At 41.7% G+C, this 22,584-nt stretch overlaps 2 protein-coding genes across 2 annotated transcripts; one reads left to right on the top strand and one right to left on the bottom strand.

Annotated features, from left to right (window-relative positions):
• Window positions 1-789: 789 nt before the first annotated feature.
• LOC129366356 (sorting nexin-1-like) lies at window positions 790-12,741 on the bottom strand. The gene is made up of 15 exons (XM_055040142.1): window positions 12,613-12,741; window positions 7,801-8,578; window positions 7,577-7,710; window positions 7,396-7,471; window positions 7,266-7,309; window positions 6,716-6,857; window positions 6,370-6,448; window positions 6,173-6,248; window positions 5,900-6,013; window positions 5,120-5,213; window positions 4,833-5,038; window positions 4,611-4,754; window positions 3,819-3,899; window positions 3,664-3,735; window positions 790-2,503 (listed from the first exon to the last, which is right to left on the bottom strand). The coding sequence occupies exons 1-15, from the start codon at window positions 12,739-12,741 to the stop codon at window positions 2,453-2,455; spliced, it is 2,220 nt and encodes a 739-aa protein (XP_054896117.1). The 3' UTR covers window positions 790-2,452.
• Window positions 12,742-13,173: 432 nt separating this feature from the next.
• On the top strand, window positions 13,174-21,461 carry sv2 (synaptic vesicle glycoprotein 2). The gene is made up of 13 exons (XM_055040154.1): window positions 13,174-13,267; window positions 14,278-14,376; window positions 14,736-14,897; window positions 15,756-15,918; window positions 16,684-16,805; window positions 16,980-17,143; window positions 17,231-17,311; window positions 17,379-17,477; window positions 17,640-17,728; window positions 18,275-18,405; window positions 18,619-18,714; window positions 19,088-19,247; window positions 19,342-21,461. The coding sequence occupies exons 1-13, from the start codon at window positions 13,174-13,176 to the stop codon at window positions 19,523-19,525; spliced, it is 1,644 nt and encodes a 547-aa protein (XP_054896129.1). The 3' UTR covers window positions 19,526-21,461.
• Window positions 21,462-22,584: the final 1,123 nt, after the last annotated feature.

Below are 22,584 nucleotides of genomic sequence, written 5' to 3'. Positions count from 1 at the left end.
AAGTGACGTAAAGTCAGCAGTGAACGGATACCTGGAGGCGAACGACGCCGGAAGAGGATCTGAAATGACCATATAAGGAGAACAGGAGGTGAGCCGCAAGAAACTGTTGATCCTAAAACTGCAATTAACTTTAATCTAAAGGTGTCAGTAAAATTGTCGGCTGCCAAGAAAGAGCCGCCATCTTGGTTTTTTCAGCACATTGAAGGGTTTATTAGCCTCGTTTAAAATAGTTTTCTTGGCTTGTTCATGAAAATGGTTAACACAAGTATTTTTTATTGCTTTCAGCTGATTCCGTCATAAAATAAAATGTCCTGGTCGGGTTTCTGTTTCTGTAACATGAGCACTAAAGTGATGCAAGATAAAAGTGCTATGCTAACCCCTTTCCCTCTGAGATTACTGTTTACAGGCTTTAACTAGAAATGTTCTGCCTTTCTAACACAATAACTAGCAGCTCTATGGATTAAGATGATTTGAGCCTGAAAGATCTATAAACACCTTGGGTTCCTTTGCATCCTAACTTTTTTCTTTTCAATTCAAGTCTTTTTTGTGTGCTCTACATCAGAAAAGGTTCAGAAAACCTTCTGTTCATAGCTATTTCATTTTTAAGATGTACAGTACCTACAAAGTTCACTCCTTTTAACTGTTTTTTTATTGCTTTGACAAAATCATTAACAAAATGTAGCTTTTAACAGAAAGTACCAAAATATCCTTTAACATTAAAGTAAGAACGGTTTTATACAAAATAAGGAGAATGGGGAGGGGGAATAATAAAGAGTCGAAACAGCGAGCCTCTTTATGAAATCTTCAAGAGTAAACAGTGCAACTTTTATTGATTTGTTTTTTTTTTAAAGGAATCTATGACACAGTATATGTCCCAACGTTACAATGACAGAGGCCATACAGACAATTTTAGTAATGTGGTGTAGAAATATCTTAAAAAAAAAAAAAAAGTTGTGGGTCTAAAGAAGAAGAGAAAAAAAAATCAAAGAAATCTCAGAACATTACAGGATTTTCCATGCGAAAATGGTGATGAAGTTGAGTTTTTCTTGTAAGGAACAGAGACGTTAAAGCAGGAACCGGGTGGGAGATTCAGGTGACGCTTCAGATATCCAGCTTAACACATTCTTGATTTGTCACTCCTTCATTCTTGTTGAATAACAAACCCAAAACAATCGCCAGTTCTTTTTTACGGTAATGCTAAATAACTCGTGACTCGATCAGAAAAATATTCAACGCTCTTCTTTGGTTCAAGCCTTGCTTCCATACGAGTCCGCCACAAAAAAACCCAAAACAGATAAAACCCTCCAAAAAAACAAACTTTCAATCAACGTTCTGATGATGCAAACAGACACGACTCAAACTTCTGGAAAAATTACTTCTGCAAATTTGACAGAGTGGTAATTTAACCTGAAGCAGCAAAAATGACTGAACTTAAAGTAAAAATAAAATATGAGGGAAAAAAATGCACATAAAGTTATTTTGAATTTAGATGCAACTGGATCATGTTTCTATCAGAGAAACTTCAATTTGATAACAGCGACAGGTGGGAGCGGCTCATTTGGTGTGAAAGAAAAGGAAAGAAGCAGAACCGAGCCGAGATGTTTCACCGTCAGCAGAGAGAGAAAAGAAAGAAAAAAAAACTACAGATAAAAAAATAATAATCCTGGCAGCTTTTAGTTGACACATCTGAGTGGCTGTTTGGTAAAAGAGTGGATCATAAACTCCGATGTGAGAAACAGACCCAGACATGCTCGCCTGTTCCACATGCACTCAGCAAGTTTCCATTCAGGTAAACACATCAGGACTGTCTCTCTTTTTATTTTTTTTAAACTAAGTGCAACAAAGCCTCTACATGTACAAAATTCTCTCAAAGTAGCATCATTTCCAAGTAAAAAGGCACAGACACATGGTTTTGCATGACTTAAATCCCACTGGAAAACATCAAACCCACAAACACGACGTGTGACCAGTTTCATCCCCCTCCCCACTACTTCAACCTGTGAAGAAAAGTAAAACGGCTGGAACTCGAGGACGTTTATCCAGCGGCTAGAAGTGCTCAGAAAAGTTATTTGATCCCTTTTTTTTTTGTTTTCGAGTCATTATTACAAGCGAGAAGCAGAGTGAGACTCTTGGCCACCTTCAGCTTCAGGCTGGAAGGAGCTCCTCATCACCTGCAGAGGGCGCTACTGAAAAATCACAGGGCTAAACTTTTCCTCTTTCTTTATACTCTTTGCTCTAGTAAGAAAATAGTGTAAGGATAAATGAAAATATACAGTTATTAATACAATAGAATACAGAGCTATGTGTTAAGGATGATTGTATGTAAAAGAAAAAAAAAACATGTTGATTGTATCTCCCTTTTCAACGCACATGTTTGTGTTCTTGCTTTAAAGGCAAAAGGAGGTAAAGTGTATAAAGAAGGCAGCCTGTTTGTCGGTCAGAGGCTCGGCCGTTAGGCGATGGCTTTCGCTTCAGGCAGGAACGCCTCCCAGTACTTGATCAGCTGGAAAAAAAAACACACAATTGCATCAGTAGGTGCGTTTAAATGGTGCAAACCGTTAGAGTCAGTCATCCACCCATTCATAACCTATCTTTGGGATTTTAATCAATTCTTCCCCCCCCATGTTGGTATGATGATTGTGCCAGGGCATCTGCAAGTTTAAGCGAGTCAAATAAAAGACTTTTTAAGGCTGCCTTGAACGAAACTCAAGACCAAATAACTAAATATTTCAAACAGTTTTGGGGGATCCGGCAAAGCAAAGCAGAAACTTCTGTCGTCAGCTTGTGGATTTAGGAAACGGCTCCTCACCTTAACGCCGACAGTGCCAAGCTTAAAATGTCATTTTATTTTCCATGGTGAACGCCTAGAATCGTGCGAGTTAGCAACAGAAGTGAGCCAGTGGTGAAAATGAATGTTGTCCAGCTAAATTGGACCCATGATAGACGCCAAAAAAAAGCAAGCTGGCTAATAGAAGCTAGTTAGCGGTAGAGTAAACATAACTATATGCAAACAACTCAAACTTTTGCTGACAGAGAAGACCTGTCACAATAAAACAACATCAATAAATAGTCCTATCACAACTAGATTAATGACATGTTTAGATCATTTCAGGCAAACTCATTTTGAAATGGACCTTCCTAACAGTCAGCAATAAAGATATGATAATTTTTTAAAGACATTTTAAGGCCTTAATTTGAGATACATGATTCAGTCTTTAAACGTGTAAATGGTAAATGGACTGAACTTATATAGCGCTTTTCCAGTCCTTTAGACCACTCAAAGCGCTTTACACTAGAGTCACATTCACTCATTCGCACACACATTCATACACCGATATGCAGACCGGTAGGCAATTTGGGGTTAAGTGCCTTGCCCAGAGGCACATCGACATATGGCAGGAGGAAGCTGGAATCGAACCTACAACTCTGCCACACAACCACAGTCGCCCAACTGTAAACTGATATGAATTTATTATAATTTTCTCCTCTCACTATGAAATATCTAAATTAAAAAGGCACAGGAAGTGTGTTCAAAGGACTTAAATCAACATTAGCAGTAGTTTACAAATGTATTTCAAGCTGTGGGTGTAACTTTGCCTCCTTTTTTCATTAGAAGAAGTAAAAAATTCAGAAATCCTGGCGGTGATGAGCGACGGGACTCACCTGCTGCTGAGACTGAAGCAGGGACTCCAGGTACACGATTATCTGTCTCTTGAAATTCTTGGTCTTTTCTTTCTGTTAGTGATAATAAATAATAATGAAAAAATTAATTATTCGTGTTTAACGTCGGGGAATTTGGAAAGGTAGATGAATCAGACCTCGAAGCGGACGACTTCCTTGCGCACAGTTGCAGAAACTCTGTCAAAGTCTCTCTCGTACTGAGTCACTTTGGCCTCCCACTGCGGAAAACAATGACAAATGAGTAATAAATGAATAATACTCAACAAATTCAAACTAACAACAATAACAGCTGGGATGCTATCAGGATAAATCCATTTTAATTCGATTTAATTTATAGAAAATGTTTTATCCCCGCAATCAATGCTCTCCTTGGGTTTCCACAGCTCAGAGTGATGTCATCGAGCCAAAGGCCGGCATCTTGTTTGACAAGCGTGTTTTAAAGCTTCTATTTATTTAGACTGTCAGTTCAGGTCAACGGCAGGGCCAGGCTAAGGTTGTTGTTTGTTTGTTTATTTAAATTACCAAAAAGTTGGAATTCTACGAGATTTTTATGACAAAAAAAAAAAAAAAACAATAAAAATGAGGAATGCTGAGCATCTGGTGAAACTATACACTGGTAAACATTTTATAGATAATACTTAAATTATTACCAGTAAACGGTTTCCTGATCAAAACTAATTTTTCTTTCTCCTTATAATAATAATAATAATAACAATAATAATAATAATAATACTTTTCCACTGCTAAATGGTTTTTCTGCTAATATGACTATAACTATCAGAAATTCTCGAGGTCTGACTCCAATACAACATCATAAAATTCAAAGAGTGAATTATTGAAGTAAATGTCATTTTTAGAAAAAGAGAAAAGGTTTAAAAAGGGAAATGGGACGTGGTTTCATTTTCTTGCTGCATCGCAGCGGGCTTTACCTCGGCGATCTCCTCCTTGGCCAGCTGCAGCTTGTCCGGCTTGTTGGCCCACAGCAGCTTGGCCTCCGTCTCCCTCTTCTTCTGCAGCATGGCCTGCGCGTCCTGCCAGCGCTGCCACGCCTTCATCCGCTGGTCGAACGTGCCCTGCGAGGCGGCAGACACCGTCAGAGTCACAGTCGCCTCTAAGCAGCGTTTCGTACCGTGACGGGTTTCCTGGCGTACCCTGACCGCTCCCAGCAGGCGGATGAAGTCCGCAATCAGCTCGGCGAAGCTGAAGGTGTCGTTGGCGGCCTGGTCCTGGTGGAGCTGCTCCATCTTGTCCTCCACCTCGGCCAGCTGCGACAGGGCGCGGGACAGCGCCGTGTTGTCCTCGGCGCTGCCCAGCATGGCCGCGCTCTTGGCGAAGCTGGCCGTGTTCAGGGACAGCTCTGGAGGCGGGAAACCACACCGTCGAGTTACGCTCACACTCTGGAACCAAAGACTAGGAACAGCAACAGCAAAATCTTTACCTTTTCTGTGAACGACGAGCAACTCGACCAGCGCGTGGAGCTTCCTGAACTGCTGATCTGCAGACTCAACCTCCTGCAGCTTCTCCTCAAACCACTGCAGGGAAAAACAACAAAAACACCACGAGGTTTTAACACTTTTCCCAACTCAAAATTACTTTATTGATCCCAAAGAGATTTTATAAGTTACTGTGAATCACATTAATTCAGGATTTTTTCAAGAAATTTAAATAGGGATGGTTGTAAGCAGGAAGGATCTCCTGTAGCAGTCCGTATTACAGCAAATCTGAAGAAGCCTCTGATTAAAGACAGTCTCATTAAAGAGGATGTTCATGGTTGTCCGTATTATTCTTGACTATGAACTTTTATAGAAGACTCACTGAATCCACCTGTAAAGCATATTTTAGCATATCGGTATCAGTCCAGTAAGTGAAACTGGGCCGATACAAACATCTGATATTCATGTTTCTCTGCCCGAAACATTTGATTGACAAACACACTCACACCTCTAAAAACAGCTTTTTGGCCACAGCTGAAGATTAATATCGGCTAGTAGGACGCATCGTGTTCAAATACTGAGAAGAAAAAAAAAAGCTCCATCTTTATCTGCTAAAGCATTTGAGTTTAAAACATAAATATCAAATTATTTATCAACAGTTGGTTCTTTATTTAGTTCATGACTCCTCAGTTTGTAACTTAAAGCAAACCTGATGGGATTTGCTCACTCCAAAGCATTAATGGAGGAGAGGAAAACAGGAGTGAAGCTTTGCGACCTGAACTCACCACATCCGACTCGTTCATCTTGATGGTCATTTTGCTGACGGCGTCTGTTGCCTTGTTGAGCATCTTCAGGAAGCCGGCCCCGCTCAGCGCCTGGGTGCTGACGGCTCTGGGCAGCTGAGAAAACAATCACAACTTCATCAAAGCCTCAGACGGATAAAGAGAACGTTCTGAGCTAAGAGGGAGGAAAACAAATCTCTGTCCCGATCTTTCAATGCTAACCAAAAAAAGAGGAACCAGACTGGGGAAAAAAAAAGAAAGAAAGACGCTGCTTACTTCCTCTTTTTCCAGAAACTCTCTGACATCAGGATCTTGGAGGAGCATTGGGTGAGTCACTATTCTTTGGAGATACCTGTGGAAACCAGAAAACTCAACTTTCTGCTTTGCAAAGTCAAAAGAAAAAAACAAAGTCAAAAGAAGTCTTGATAAAATATTAAATATTAACAGCCGTCCATACAGTCAGACCGTCGTACCTCTCCAAAGCGCCTCTTCTCCTCTCAAGAAAGTCTGCCGATGACGAATCTTCCTTTCCCACCTTCATTTTTGTCATTCCTGCGCCAGACAACAAATATTCACGCCTCTAACCGTCCCACATGTCAATGTGACCAAACCCAACAGGAAACCAGAGAAATCGCAGACAATCGCATCCCGTTTTTATCGTAATTGGTGTTTTCGTAAAGCTGTGATCGTATTGATTTGTGCTCACTCAACATGTACGTGCTATGCTGTTGGTCAGTCGCATCAAATGCCAATAAAGTCATCTCTGAACCGTAGCTCTGAACATAGATCTATATCAGTGGAGTGGAGGGTTAACGTTACCTAGGAGGTTTTTTTCTGGCGGCGGAGGAATGACCAATCCGTTCGGCCCGTGTTTTTCAGAGAGCTTCTCGTAGAGGCCAAGGAAGTCGCTGAAGCGTCGCCTCACCGTAAACGTTTTGTTGCGAAACATCGGGAGAGAGGTCTGGAGAGAGAAAAACAAAAAGAACCCACAAGATTATATGACTGGTAAATACATCAACGTAGAAGTCTGAGTTTTTATGACAACAGTTTTCCTCTCATATTGGCATAATGTCCTTAGATTGAAAGAGAGAAAACTATACAACTGGAATCATAAGCAAAACGTCTGTTTAAAATAATATATGCATCACTTTCTAAATGTTGAGATGGGTGTGCAATAACAAACTATAACCAGAAGAGGGCGATGTAACATGTGTCATTGACAACATGGTTTAGCTTCCACTGGATACCATATTGCTATAGCGCTTTAGCAGAAATAATATTTATGATTATCTGTTTAGGGTTAGCACAGCTACCTTGTTAGCACAGCCAACTTGTTAGCTCGCGGTGTCAACCACAGCTCATTTCATACCTGTGTTGATACTTTATAAGCCATGTAGGCGTTCATGCCATCCCCTAGAAGAAAACGACAAGAAAAATTAAACTGTCAGCTGAATCGGAGGATTTGTCGAGCTTTGTTGAAAGAAACAAATGCTAATCACCTATTTTCTCAGGGTCTTTAACGGAGACATAGATGTCGAACTGATCTTCAAGTTCCTGTTCCTCCTCCTCTTCCAGCTGAAACAAATTTTAGACAAAAAGAGTGAAACCTTGTCCCAGCTGCTTCTTCCTCCAAGACGAAGTTGGGTCAAGAAGAGATTCCAAATGGAAGGTTGTGTGTACCTCTTCCACGGCGGCCGACTGCGGCTTGGCGAGGCTGGCTGAGACGGAGGTCGAGGCGGAAGCAGGCGGTTTGGTCGTCGCCTCTTTCCTTCTCTCGATCATCGGACTGTCCAAGGAAAGCTCCACTGTGGCTTCTGTCAGACGAAGAGAGAAAGCAGACGTAAAAACTCGGCTGAAGTTTCATCTTTACACATTTACCGGGGGAAAAATTAATTTTTGCCTACCTGCAAATATATCAGAGTCCTCTTCAGAAGGGATTCCGTTGGTTTTGGAGTTCACCGCTCTGGCGTTTGGCACCGTACCGACCGCCTCCTCGGTGAAGATGTGTGCAGTTTCTCCAGCTGAAGCCGGGACGGATTTCTCCTTCTGCTCCTTACTTGCGGCTTTCTTTGCTACGGCTCCCAGTGGCTCGGCGAACAGATCCTCGTCCGCTTCGCCAAAGAGGCTCTTCTGAGGCTGCTTGGAGGGTTTGCTAGACGGGGCTCCGGTGAAAATGTCGCTTCCCTCGTCGTCGAAGAGGTCGACCACTGCGGCGCCGGGTTTGTGGGTGTCTGACGTGGCGGTGGCCGGCGGATCGCTCAGGAGGTCCTCCAGTGGGTCGGTGACCTTTGCACTGGCAGGTGTCTGCTGCGAGCCGCCGAGGTCCATGACTGGAGTGACAGAAGTCGCTTCCTGTTCAGCGGCACTTCTCGTTTCTCCATCGCCAAGTAAATCTGTTGCGCCATGGCTCGTTTCAGCCTTAGCCACCGCCGCCGCTGCTTCCACCGTAACATCAACTTCCTCTCTTTGTGCTGCAGCTTCACTTCCCAGAATGTCAACAAACTCATCAGAGGCCACGTCCGACGGCTTGCCCGCTGTGTCGTTTGTCAGGTCCTCAAAAAGCTCAGAGGAGGGTTTATTTGTAGAGCTGCTGAGAGGCTCAATCAAAGGGTCAATCAGGAGGTCAACGAGCTGACTGGCAGGTGCTGATGGGCTCTCCATTTTGGCCATGGGCGTATTGGCCTGAGACAAAGGAGAGGCATTGTTATGCATTCATCAAGTTTATAAAGACATCAGTTTTGGAAAGTCTGGATTTTCTTTCCTCCAGTTGTGGTGTTTCAGAGCGATGCTGGTGTTCTGGCAGGTCAGCATATCCTGACAGTATACACCGTCATCACCATATGGTTTTTTTCAATCAGCAACATAGAAACGCAGCTCGCAATACACTTTGTCATTAACAGCTGTCTGACATCCAGACTTGGTGATTAACTAGTCAGACTATCATCAAGCAGCAGGGAGGCGAGTTTTACACGGGCGTGTTTTGTAGTTGGCTGCAGCTGCTTTCTGCTTTGAAACCACGACAGTGCAGGTATATGTATCTAGTCATCACTGAAAACAACTTATTGACTTATTTTCCTCGTAACTTGTGAGTATGCTGAACTTCTTGATAAGTAGGAAGTCCGCATCAAGAAGTCCATAACAGTATGATACAGTATCATGTATGCAGTATCATACATCATACTACATGTATGATGATCTGATAGAACACCGACACGCCACGGGCCGCCATCTTGTTTTAATTCGTGTGTTTTATAGCTTCTGCTTAATTTGACGTTGAAGTCAGATCATCTCTACTACGGATCATTATGATGGTTGATTTTTTTTATTAGTTGCTTAAGACAATAGAATTGTAATATTACCAGAATAAAGTAGAAATTTATAAATAAATGTAATAATAATATAATAAAAATGTCTTGAGCATGCTCTGATATTGTACGTCAGTTTTACGGCTAACACTTGATACAACAAAATCTTTCCACAGATCAGCAACAAATTATTGCCAGTAGCAGGACTTGGACACAATGTGTCCAAGTCCTGCTACTGTTTCAATTTTGGAGAAAAACAAACTGTGCTGGTCACATCACATCCTGATGACTATCAAATCTTTTTTTTTTTTTATTAAAAATTACCGTACCTCTTTTTTTTTGTCATTTTAAGACTTGTTCCTGGTAAAACTGTGTCTTTTTTGCTAATATTAACAACATTTCTCGCAGTCTGGCTCTGATGCTGCGTCGTTCAACTCACAGAAGGAATGACTGAAATAAAAGCCACCTTTTGAAAATATTTGCTGTCATTTGTAATTTATATTTTAAAATAAGAAACCAAGAAAAAAATAAGTAAAAATATTAAATCAGAAATCAAATCGAGTCTGAAACAAAAATCTGATTTTTTTTAAAGCCATATGACCCAGTCATATGCATTATTATTTTGTAATTTACCATTAAAATCAATTTTGAATAAAAAAATCAACTATTCAGCACATTCCACCCATCATGCTTTAATAATTTATTCACTGTTTATGTATTTTTATGCGACAAAATGCACAAAATGGAGCATAATTATGGATGGAAAAATTATGAACTTTCATCTTTTAAAGTGGAGCATGCACATTTTCACCATTATTTTTACTGGGACACTAAATCGACATAATCCGCAAATGGAGTCCCTCGACTTAAAGTTCTGGATTCTGTAAGTAACTTCACTGACAGAAGAATGAGCTTCAATTCAGCAAAAATGACATGCACACCTACACAGTTTATATGAAAGTGAAACTTCTCGTTTTCCCACAAGGTGTGTTTCTCTAATATTACTTTCCATTTGCTGAAGCATTTGGAAGCCAAGTGAAGCTACAGTAAACAGTAGATATTGTTACTGGGAGTGCTTTACCCTGTTCTCACAGATATACATTACCTACTTCAAGTAATGGTTTCATATGTTTTATGTTGGGAAAAAAAAATCTGCTGTACATTTTTAGAAGTTGTTTTATTTTTTTACTTTAAAATACCTAAATTTGCACATTGCAATTTAAATTTTGCCCAAGTCAAATTTCACTTTTGACAAAAATGACTTAGGACTGAATTGTAAGAAGTTGACGATGTAACTTTTTTTTGACTGTCTGGTTACATCATTTTTAAATTAAATCAGGTGTTATTTTCACAGTATCTTCAGTACACTTTTTTTTTTTTACCAAATACTGTTTTAATCCTACGTGAGTGATTTCTTGGACGGATGCTTTTTACTTTTACTTGCGTTCATTTATGTTGAAGTAATACTGCTCATAAACCACCCTGCTTTAAATTACTTCACAACTTTATGTGTGAACTGTTGTGTCCCTCCAGAACCGGGGTGTTCATACTGAAGATGTGGTGAACTGCAATGATGGATTTGGTGACTTTTGAAGGTAGCTGGTTTTAGCAGCATCAGCATAAAAGTGTCTGATCACAATCTCATGACACATTTTTTCAGCCAAAGTTCAGACAGTAAAACTGCTTTGGAAGCTGTAGCAAGGCTTGTAAACTAATATTTATCCAGTCTCAGCCTGAGATGCTTTGCAAAGAAAAATGAGCAAAAGCTTTCACAGTCTGTGTAAAGCTGGTAGAGTTGTACCATAAAAAGGCAGCTGGAACCACAATGAAAGTTGGTTCTACGATATAATGACTCATCCCAATAAAACATACAAAGCTTTGTGGCTGCAGTAAAACAAACCATTAAAACACTCTGTTTTAAGTTTTTAACCTGATGGACATTTAGAGGTTGGGTGGAGGAACAACTATCACAAAAATCTAGAGCAACTTTGTGAATGTTAGTGTTTTTTATTTTTATTTTATATACAAAAGTTCTGGCCAGAACCTTTGTATTCATATGTTTCTGGTACGCCAGTACATCTGACGTACAAACAACATTCGCAAAAAATGGACGACAAATTTCTTCTCTTGACCAACTGGAGATTAATATTGGCTTCTAAAATGTTCTGTGACTTTGGAAGACTACTGTAGTGTTCAAGTAGTGCTAAAAGGAGTTAGCCTATAAGTGAAGCCATTCCAGCCTAAAACAGCATCTCAATGCTAAAGTGTTTGACTAGGACAGACGTCCACAACGCAACCACAGTCCACATTTCTAAAGAAGCTCCATGAATAATCAGAGGTGCAGGAAGGAAGGACATCAGTCAGCGCTTTTGGATGTTTCAGTTAGCAGAAATGTCTGGGAGACAGTTTGTGCAGCTGCAGACAGGAAATTAAAAAAAGAAAGAGAGAAGGAAAGAAAAAGGAGAGAGAGAAAGAGAGGAAGAGCAAAAGAAGGAAACCACACTAAATGCTCCTGGAAAACTGGGTGTAGTTGCAAATAATTCTCCTCTTAAGCAATGCTGATGAAATCGCCCAACCACAAGGATGTCTCATCTAAAGCCTGATTCTCTCTTTGCAAACAGGATTCCTGCAAACAGAAACATCCAAAAATGCTGACTGATGTCCTCCCTGCAACCATGAGTCAAACTCTGGGAGGGGAGAGAAAGGAAAAAGGAGAGAAGGAAAAAAAGAAGAAGAAAAAAAAAAGAAAATCACAGACAGCAACTTTCCAGTTTATCCTGTGAACTTTGAAAACATCCGGGTTCTGACCAGGTGACCCCAGCGTCCTCACATGACAGGAGGAAGCGTGAGCCAGTTTTACTGCAAACTGAATGTAATCTACAAATATGCAAATAATAATAGTGAAAAATAGCCTCTGAAAAACAGAAAGAGAAGCACAGTCTGTTCAGACTTTACCCACGTACGGGGAAAAAAAACCCGCACACCCGAAAATCACTTTCACTCCAAGTTCACTGTGGAAGTGGCTGTGAATACTTTCAACTTCTTTTTTTTTTGTTTTGTTTTTTTTTTAACCCACATATCAGTGACCACACAGGGAAGCTGAGCGTGAGTTACCACGCTGCTCAAATCACGGATAATGTGTCACTTTTACGAAGAAGCTTTTAACTTCATGCAGCTCAGAGCTGCCTGGAGGCGCCGAGCATTAGCACGAAATGACCGCGGCGAGCCAAACATCGCTAGAGAGCGGAGCGCGTTAACTTTAACGTCTCCAGAAGGACCGAGTAGATAAATGTTGGTTAGCGTCGACTGAAATTTTTCCTGGAAGCCTTCCCCCGTCGGCTCCCCTTGGTTGCCTCCCCGTCGATATCAGCTAGCCTGATAGCAACGAGCGGCAGCTGCGAGGAAACGTACCGCGCTCAGGAAAAGTTCCTCCGCGTCGTCCTCGTCGCTGTCTCGGCCTCTGACTTCCTCGGACTCCAGAGCATCTTGGTCCTCGGAATCCGGGAACGGAGGAGGACTGCGCTCTGAGCTGGTCGCCATCTTCGCTCACCGTCTCCCTCTTCTTCTTTTTTTTCCTGTTTTAAACCCGAAGTGGAGGTAACGCTACCTCCTCTGCGTCCACGAAGCGGTTATTCGTTGGCGTGTCGCCCGAGAGTTAGCCGCTAACACCGAGGTCAGAGCACCGACCGGCTGTGCTTCGGCTTCAGCCCGCTGTCTGTCGCTTCGCCACGCCGAGCAGGAGGAGCAGAGACACGGCGTTCTGGACGTGTAAACCACCGCTGCCCTTTTACTTCCTGGTCCTCCTCCGCCTCTTCCTCCTCCTCCTTCTTCTTCGTCCTCTAATTCTCGGGCAGGTTAGCTTCAGCGTTAGCCAAGCTAGGCTCAGGTGTCATGGGACCCACACACAGCTGCAGCTGAACTGAACTAATCCGCCCGCGTTGCCACGGAGACCACGGGCTGTCGGTGGGCAGAATGTCCCGCAACGATAATGGCGGCGACAAGGAGGCGCGAAGGCCGCTTCTGAGCGGAAACCATCTGGATCCAACCGAGCTGGACTCTGATGAAGGTAAAAGCCAGCCAGAGGCTCCATCACTTCATCAAACCGTGGCACGGGGAGGAGGATCGGGGCGATCACAGCTTTATAGACACAAACAAACAAATACTAGCCTCATAGTGTCAGATGAATGAGATGACAGTTGTGTAAGAGGTGACCAGAGGATTGGAGGAACTTATTGATGACTTGCAAGTTCATGTTGATAATTAAAATACATGTTCGATACAACTTTTTTCAGAGCCGATACGAAGGTAATATTGTAGCTTTGACTGTTGGCCGATACAGATATTGGCCACATGCTGTGTCAGCAAGAATCGTAGACTTTTGTTCCGTAATTTGGAATAGGGAGCAAAAGCCTGATCATGTGATATTAATCAAACAGGGAACAACTGACACATTTATTACTAACCGGTGGGTCTGTGTGCAGGATGCAGACCACTTCATTTCTTTTTTGTTTGTGTGTTTTTTGTTTTTTGTTTTTGTTTTTTTACTTTTTGTGCCTGATAATCAATATTTGATTGTGACCCACTTACTAGTGATTTTTAGGACTGATATTGTGCCTGCTTTGGGACGTGTTTATATTTCACACATGCAAACATTATTTTATTGTTGCAAATCCTTAATAAATGCACAGTAAGTGGGCATACTTTTCTCTCTCTCTTTTTTTTTGATAAAAAAAGGCATTTGATTACATTTCTTTTGTTATTGTTGCCCATTGCAGTGGACAAGTCTTGCAAAAATAATTCCTACAAACTGAAGTATTTCACAGTGTGTTTATTTTCAGATCATCTTTGTTTTCTCAGTTTAGACATTTTAAATGTAGATGTTTAACAAAAGGGAACATTAAAAAAAACTGTTATTCTTTCTTGTAACTGTGTGGGAAATTAACCCTCTGCAGTCCTTACATAAAAATAAAAGTCTAAACAATCAGTTAGATTGCTTTATCTGATCATTTGCAGGTTTTATTTTCCATACATCAATGAAAAAGTTGGGGGAAAAAATGATGTCTTTCCGATTTACAGGTGAGGTGATTTTCGACAGGAGGTCATCAGCCATCTCAGATGAATCTGGAGGGAGCGCAACAAAAAGACTCACTTATGAGGAGGCGGTCGAAGAAGCAGGTCATTTTTCTTTCTCTCTTTATGCATCCTGTCGCTGTTACACTCGGACAACAGTTTTACTATCACAAGTGGAGCGTTTTACTATTACAGCTTTTTTTTTGAGTAATGTCATATAGAGTCAAAATAAATGCTGCATAAATGCAACTCTACCTGTTTAGCGTATTACTGGATGCGAGAGGCGTTTGTTAAACTTGAGTAAGCGTTTGCACTCGGATCGGATCACTTATTTGTGTAACACAGTCGTGTTTGCTGACTGTGTGCATCTTGAACCAGAAAAGCCTTTAATGGCTGCTGGTTAAGGCTTTATTAGCTAACGTCTCTCTGTGCTTGTTCCCTGTTTGCTCTGGTTTTGCTCTCAGGTTTTGGTCTGTTCCACTGGCTCCTGCTGGCTGTGTGCGGCTGGGCCAACGCCAGCGACGCCGTGGAGATCCTCTGCGTGTCCTTCCTGCTGCCGACGGCGCGCTGCGACCTGCTGCTGAGCTCCTCGGACATGGGCCTGCTCACCGCCAGCATTTTCCTCGGTGAAACGTCAAATAAGTGCAACGATCGTCTGATTGTTTAACAGTCCGAAATTCTGCTTCCGCTCTGTTTGGATGAGCGCTGTGTGAAGATCCCGCTGAGCAAACAGACCGAAGCTCGTTTCTGAATTCAGCAGGGGCTTTTTCGCTGTTAACCCATCTATTGTTTGAATTGTGCAACAGATGTCGCAAAGCTCTGCTCTTGTTTGAACGTCGTTTCTCATTAACTTCCAGCCACTGCCCGCAGTGGGAATGTTTGGACATTTGCTTAAGTTTTATACCAAATTCCCATTTTCCAGAGGAAATTTGTAAAAACAAATTATTCTTTAATAAACGCACACACAGATCAACTGGTGCACAATATTCACTGTGATGAGCGCTTTTCTAAGTGTTAAAATATAATAGAGGAGAAAATGAGAATAATCAGCTTTCTGCTGCGCCGGACAATTTGAAAATTGATCATAGATGGATTGTGTAGGACATTACGGGGCAGAAAGCCTGTTTCTCATACAAGATTCAAAGAACATTTTAAGTCGGATAAACGTCCTTGGAGCTGAAATGTCTTGAGAGAAACCGTCAGCTCGATTTCAAAACCTTCAAAAGTGGCTCGCAGAAAGTCTCAAATCTAAATTTAAGAAGTGTTCAATTTAAAAATTTTCAGGCAGGAGTGAAAGTTTGAGCATGGATCAACAGATTTGAAGTAGTCATGTAATTTTGGGAGTGTACTTCTACATTTCAATTTAAATGTTCAAGTAAATCCAATTTGCTAAGAAAAAAGGAAATGAAGTTTGAAGTTGGCAGCAACACGCAGACCTGCAGTTGATTTTTAACTGTACCACTGTAATGCTTTTATGTTCTTAGGAATGATGGTAGGCGGCTACATGTGGGGGTACCTGGCTGACCAGAGGGGGCGCCGTAAGGTGTTGGTTGTGTCCCTGACCGTGAATGGGCTGTTCGGAGGGCTGGCCAGCGCGGCTCCATGGTTCTGGCTCTTCCTGCTGCTGCGGTTCATCAGTGGCATCGGGTGAGCACAGGATTCACCCGAGACGTGAACGATGTCTGGTCTGTTCGCCAGGTTTCAAACCTCTAAAACGTTTTAAGCAGGCCTATTTTTGTAAGGCAATAATTATAAACGTTTCAGAAGTTTCGTTCTGGCTTCCTTTGGCCTTCTTTTAAGTACCTTGCTGATATCAAAAATAGCTCCCTTTGAGTCTTCTCTCAGTAACAACTGCCACACCGAAGAGTGGTGACTTGTGACATCTTCATTGATTGGAAAGCCATTGGATTTTTGTCCACAAGGCTATGTCTTGTTGCATCTCTTGGACTTTATGAAGAAATTTTGAGAGACATCTGGCTGAATCTGAAAAGGGTCGAGTCGGGCATTGTGCCAATATTTGGAAATAACACAATGGCACTCCAGAACAGCAGGGGGCGCTACTTCCTACGCTGGCCTTGGTCTCATGGTTGTCATTTTCTATATTTTTAAAATCTTTATTGGTATTCATCTTATCCATTAGATAAGAGGGACCCACTAAACATTTGAGTATTAATATAATGTTGATGTCTAAAGACAAAAACATGAATCGTGAAACGGTGGCTAACGTGAAATAGTGCCCCCTGCTGTTCTGGAGTGCAATTCTGTCATTTTGAAATTGTTTCCCCCAACCAGATATACCTGGACATTTTCTTGGAGAAGTAAAACTGCAGAAAATGTTTAAAGCTTAATATTTACCCTTGCGAACATTGTTAGACTGATTTTACATTTTTTTTCTCACGTTCTGCTCTGTAGGGTGGGTGGGTCCATCCCTGTCATCTTTTCCTACTTCTCAGAGTTCATGCCCCGGCTGAAGAGAGGTGCCATGATCAGCGCTCTGGCCACCTTCTGGATGGCAGGAAACATCCTGGCTGCAGGTGGGAACAATAAACTGGACTGGGGCCAAAAAACTAATTAAAAAAATGAATTCAGTAGGGAAAAAAAACATACAAGCATTAAGATGGCTGTTTTTATCTGAAACGGCTAAAAAAAGCACTAAACTGGACATATAGTGGAATGAAAGTGAGGTCTGTTCTTTTTTTTTTTTGTAGGTCTGGCCTGGCTAGTGATTCCCAGAACCTGGGCCCGTTTCTCTCTGGGAACGTTGGACTTCCAGAGCTGGAGGCTGTTCGTGGTGCTGTGCTCAGTTCCCAGCACCTCCTCCGCCATCCTCTTCAAGCTGCTCATGCCTGAGAGCCCAAAGTTCCTCATGGAGGTAACCGGGAGGGCAGACGAACGTTTCGCCGACGCTTCTTCTTCAGAAGAGGCCTTTGACTCTCATGGCTGGGTTCTGTTTTCACAGGCGGGTCGGGGAGAAGAGGCGATCCGTGTCTTCAGGCTGATGTTTGAGCTGAACATGAAGGGAACAGGAAATGCTTTTCCGGTACGCAGCATCAGCTTTGTAGCTCGGCTTATCTCTTCGCAAGCTAACTTTCTCTCTCTTCTTGAAGGAATTCGCTTTGCGTACAAACTCCAAGCCAGGAGGGGAAACCAGAGAGACGGCATCTGGCGATGCAAAGAGAAAACATCTCATGAGTGTTTTAAAAGAGGTAATGCTAAAAGGACTAGAACAAACACTAATTAGTTAAAAACAAATGTAATTTACCGTCTTTACAGTGATTTTGTGACACATGAAAATATTTATCCTGAGAATATTTTGTTCACTTTATCTGTTACTGTTATTAAATTTATTATATTCATCGAACTCGCAGGGCTTGCTTCCTATTAGACTGATGTTCAGCGGTTCTGTCAAAGCCCGCAGTATCGTTCTGCTCATCATCTTCTACTGCATCTCGTTTGGGTGAGTTCAGGTCTTTTCTCTGCCAGGACAAAGATTCATGTGTAAAATTAAGGCCTTAAAACGTATTAAATTTGTTTAAAGAATGTAAGTTGGCCTTAAATACACCAATTACAAGTCTTAAATTTTGTATGGCAAAATTAAATCTCGTATATTCTCTATAGAGACTTTACTGTCAGGCAAAAGTCACACGTTTTGTGACTCAAGGTGGTTGAGGCTACCGATATGTGATTTCCATTTGTACATTTCTGTCACGATGCAGGTCTTAAATTTAATGCACAACTTTAAAAGTCTTAAGTTTGAGGGTTTGAGAAGCCAAGGTCTGTCCTGAGCTTCCTTCAGGGGGTTTTTATACATCTCCAGAGTGAATACAACACACGTGGGAACAACATTCTCTGCTGATTCACCGAATCTGCAGCTGCAACTAAATAATGGCTAATGCTAAGCTAAAATATGCTCCTTTGATCACACCAAAGTGTGATTATTAACAATGGCCGACTCCAGGCCGTTTTGATCGCCTCACTTCTACCATGTCTTGTTTGGTTGTAGGTATTATGGGCTGTGGATGTGGTTCCCAGAGCTTTTCGCTCGAATCGAGAGCAGCGGCGGCTCTCCCTGCGTCAACGTCTCTGTGCCGTCTGCGCTCAACAACCAAAGCTGTTACCCGGTCAAGACAGCAGGTGGGTTTTCAAAGCAGCAATTTGACTTTTCCTGGAGGTTCAAATCTGCTTGTTTTGCTTTACAGCCGAGTAGCAGACCGCTATGTAAGGTGTTCATCTGAGAGACAGTCTGATGGTTGTGAAAGGAAAGAAAAATCACAGATAATATCCCAGGAAGTGGGATTCTCCTCGTTCCTTTCTGATCTTCTCACGCATTCTTCCTCTTCCTCACAGTCTACATGGAGGGCTTCATCATTGCCGCGTCCAACCTGCCAGGCAACATCTTCACCATCCTCATCATGGACAGCACCGGCGGAAAGACTCTGCTGTGTGAGTTTGACTTTTATTAGACTGTTTGCCTCTTTCTAAGAAAATCCAGTCGGCCCGCTTTAACCGTTTTCTCTTAAACTGTTTGCTTCCTACTTCAGTCTCCTCGCTCTCTAGCATCTGACATCTGAGCAACAGGATGTCTGTGCATCCTTATGTTACATACTGCTACTAGCATTGATCTACTGCTGCTAGCATTGATCTACTGCTGCTAGCATTGATCTGAGAGCAGAAATCTCTTCTTCCTCAATAGCTTTCCTTTCTTTAGCACATTTCTGTCGTGATTCCGGTCTTAAATTTAAGTCATAGTGGACTTAAAAAGTCTTAATTTTGGGTTGGTGAAGCCTAACTTCTCCCTGTTTGGTCCGCCGCTCAGCCTGCAGCCTGATTGTGTCCAGTCTGAGCGTCTTCCTCATCTACGTGGTCCAGACCAAAGCCCAGAGTCTGGGTCTGTCCTGCATATTCAGTGGGGTCTCTGTGATCGCCTGGAATGCTCTGGACGTGGTGGGAACCGAGCTCTACCCGACCCAGCTACGGTAACACCCGGCTCAGAAACGTCAAACTCCACCGATTGTTTGTTTCATGTGGTTTCATCCAACACTTCTCCTCTCCCACCTGCTCCCTGCCCAGATCCTCGGCCCTGGGTTTTTTCACCGGAGTGGGCCGAGTGGCGGCCATCATGGGGAACGTGGTCTTCGGGAAGCTGGTGGACTCCAGCTGCACCGTTCCCATCCTGCTGGTGTCGGCCCTGCTGCTGACGGGAGGCCTGGTGGCTCTACTGCTCCCACAGACCAGGCAGACAGAGCTCACCTGAGAAACTCAAACAAAGCCTTTAAGTTTTCTAGACCCAAACAAATCTGTTGCCTTCAGTCAATTCCCTGTGCCTTTTAAATTCAGGCTCATTTGCCAAAAAGCAAGAGAAACTATTATGTGGTATGTGGTGGGCTCCTGAGAGTAGAGGCCCACCAATCAGAGTTCAGTTGCTGATACTTGATCTTGGGTTTTAGTGAAGCCAATCTGATTGCCTATTTTGTATTTGTTTTTTGTTTTTTTTGCAACTTTAGCATAAGAAAATATAAGAACGCTACTGAATATCTATTTTCCTGACATGACCGGTCATCATGTGCACTAAAAGCAGAGGCGACACCAGTGTATGTCTTCTATGAGCGATTAGCGCAGTTAGCACAGCAAGCTAAACAGCATTCCTACAGAAATGATTCCCCGATGTCAGCGCTGGGACCCCAAAATCACATAAGATTGAGAAATACAATATACCACGATGCTAATGTCAATATGAAGGTGAAGCTCGGCAGATTTCCTTTCACATGTGGAGTGTTACGGCTTTCCGACTGATGTAGATATGAAAAAGTTTGTTCTAGATCGCTTTGAGTTCATTTTAAATGCAAAGAACCCAGAGATGGGTGGGGAGAGAGACAAGAATAACCTTGAAGTCTGCTTCTATTTCAAAGCGAGAGAGAGAGAAAAACGAGAACCAAAGAAACTTTAGTGATAAAATATTCATATATTACAACACTGAAAATCACCCTGTGCTAATTAATACAAGATATCTTGTTATCAATAGACTTCTGCTGGCTTACTCAGCTGACAGTCTTTACTGTTGTTATTTTGTGAACCAGAATAGTTTGGTGACCTCTGCCCTGTGGTGCCTTACATTTCCAAATCCAGACTGTTCCAGAACAGATTGAGGTTGAAAGTTCAATCAGAAGTGTGACGACGATGATAATAATAATAATAATAATAATGGAGGAACTGGGTTCCTGTCTTAGAAAGAAATTCAAATAATTTAATTGAAACGGTAATGTTGCTGTTCTCCACCTTCCTGTTTCCTTCTAAAGGTGTCGCTCTCTTCCCTCTTTCAGCCTAGAGGAGCCAAAGAAACCCAACTTCTTTTTAAATTCTTTATTTGAATTTATTTTTACCGGTGCTGCAAATAGCTTTTAGTCTTCTTCACATGGGAACAACTTCCACGCCAGAGAGAGCCGCTGGTTACTGTCAGCGGATCGGAAATGGAAAAATCCAATGTTTGAGCTGCCAACTGGCTGGTCTCCAGTTGGTGACTCGATGAAGCTGAAATTTGTGCATAATTTTATATACAAACACCAGATTTTGAAGATGATTCAGGGATTTTTGTCACTCAAACATTGTAAAGAATGTGTGATGAGTTTACATGTCGTTTTTGTGTTTTTAGGACGTAAAAACGACACTGATGTTTTACTAAAGCCTTTAAATGTAACATGGAGCTTAAAGGTTTCATGTCGCATAAGCTGGTTGTTACTAAATGTCAGCCTCTTATTAATGTTCAGTGAATTAACCAAAACAATCTTGTTGCTGTTAGATTTTTAAAGTGCTCTTTTATAAATCAGTATATATATATATATTTATATCTATGCAGTTGAATGAACAGAAATGCACTAAATATAAATGATCATTGAGTTAACGTCAAGCTGTTTGATCTGCTAATACAAGATCAGATCCGTTATTCATCTCCATAATTGCTCTTTTTGAAATAAAATAACTGATTTGTAAATAATTTGATTAGAGATGATTGAAATACTTACTTAAATGATGAACATTTTGTTCGACTTATTAAGCCAGACGTGCTGGAAGAAGTCGGTCCCAACAGCAGTTTTCGTGGTGACGCAGCGTTTCTGCCAGCTTTCGATGTTCTCCAATGACAATCACTCACTGCATCCCAAAAATAAAGGTACACTGACTGAAAGTTTGGGACAGATGCTTTTTTGTTGTTGTTTTTAAGTGAAACATCTCCTGTTTCTCCATCAAGTTTACTCCGAAAGTCTGGAAATTTTCCAAACGCTGACTTCGAGATCCAATATGGCGGCAGCGCTCATCAACAACTGTGGGGAAAATACCTTTGTTTATTTTCCCCACTGCTGACCCTTTGCAGCCACATGACTCAACGGTTTTAGGCGCCATGACAGACGTCGGAAGTGAGGGACTGAAATGGTTTTCCAAAGTTGCGTTTTTTATTCATGGCTTCGACTCCACCGAGATGTAATTTGTCTGAGAAGGTAACGCGCGTCTTGGGCTCATGTGGCAGCATTTGCTGAAGTAGGAAACGGCTGGCGTGGAAACCAACTCGCCTCCCTCCTAACGTGTGGATCAAATGAGCGACTTTGTCTGAATTCACACGATTTATGTCCCTGTATCATAAACAGCGTTTCCTTTAAACCGGAGCAGCAACGGGAAGCGGGACGAATGAATGAACTAAACTAAAGAGTTGCGCTAAAGTGTTTCATTGCCAGTGATGGCAAAGTTACTTTGGAAAAGTAACTAATCAGATTACTGATTACTCTTGAAAAAGTAACTTAGTTAGATTACTGACTACTTGATTTAGAGACTAAGTTGCATTAAAAGTAACTATTTTAGTTCCTAACAACAAACGCTCCAATACCTGTGAACATCATATTGATCTTTGCCAAAATTAATTGCAAGTTATTTTATAATGACAACATCAACAATGTGTCTCCGCTTATATGGTTGATTGTTTAATGCTTACAACAGTACAAAAAAAAAAAAAAAAAAAAACGCTTCCAATTGTGCGTGTTTTTGTTTCTAGTCTCTGGAAAACTATAAATAGGATTTTGCCCACCCTCACCCCCAGCCAGTCTGAAAACAAAATATGCGTATAGGTTTAATGTCTAGTTGTGCCCAGAGGCTCCTGCTGCTGAATTTACCTTTTCTTTTTCCTTTTACACAAAAACTTGTAAACAAGTTTCCGGGCTACGGTATAAAACACGATACAAGAGAGAAGACAGGTAAGCTTTAATCTTTTTATTTGTACAATAAATAAACTTGCAATACCTCAAGATTACAATTCACAACCACACACAG

This window comes from Poeciliopsis prolifica, unplaced genomic scaffold, assembly GCF_027474105.1.
Source record: "Poeciliopsis prolifica strain line A6 unplaced genomic scaffold, Auburn_PproV2 SCAFFOLD001, whole genome shotgun sequence".
NCBI classification, from domain to species: domain Eukaryota; kingdom Metazoa; phylum Chordata; class Actinopteri; order Cyprinodontiformes; family Poeciliidae; genus Poeciliopsis; species Poeciliopsis prolifica.
The sequence above is the reverse complement of the archived record's forward strand: the minus strand, read 5'-3'. Positions and strand labels throughout refer to the sequence as shown.

Excerpts from the sequence above, each read along its gene's own strand:
- sv2 (XM_055040154.1), top strand. The coding sequence starts at position 13,174 with ATGTCCCGCAACGATAATGGCGGCGACAAGGAGGCGCGAAGGCCGCTT. Across the intron at positions 16,806-16,979 it reads AGGAAACATCCTGGCTGCAG|GTCTGGCCTGGCTAGTGATT; the intron begins GTGGGAACAATA and ends TTTTTTTTGTAG. Across the intron at positions 17,144-17,230 it reads GCCCAAAGTTCCTCATGGAG|GCGGGTCGGGGAGAAGAGGC; the intron begins GTAACCGGGAGG and ends CTGTTTTCACAG.
- LOC129366356 (XM_055040142.1), bottom strand. The coding sequence starts at position 12,741 with ATGGCGACCAGCTCAGAGCGCAGTCCTCCTCCGTTCCCGGATTCCGAG. Across the intron at positions 7,711-7,800 it reads GGACTCTGATATATTTGCAG|AAGCCACAGTGGAGCTTTCC; the intron begins GTAGGCAAAAAT and ends TTCGTCTGACAG. Across the intron at positions 6,014-6,172 it reads AGTTTCTGGAAAAAGAGGAA|CTGCCCAGAGCCGTCAGCAC; the intron begins GTAAGCAGCGTC and ends TTGTTTTCTCAG.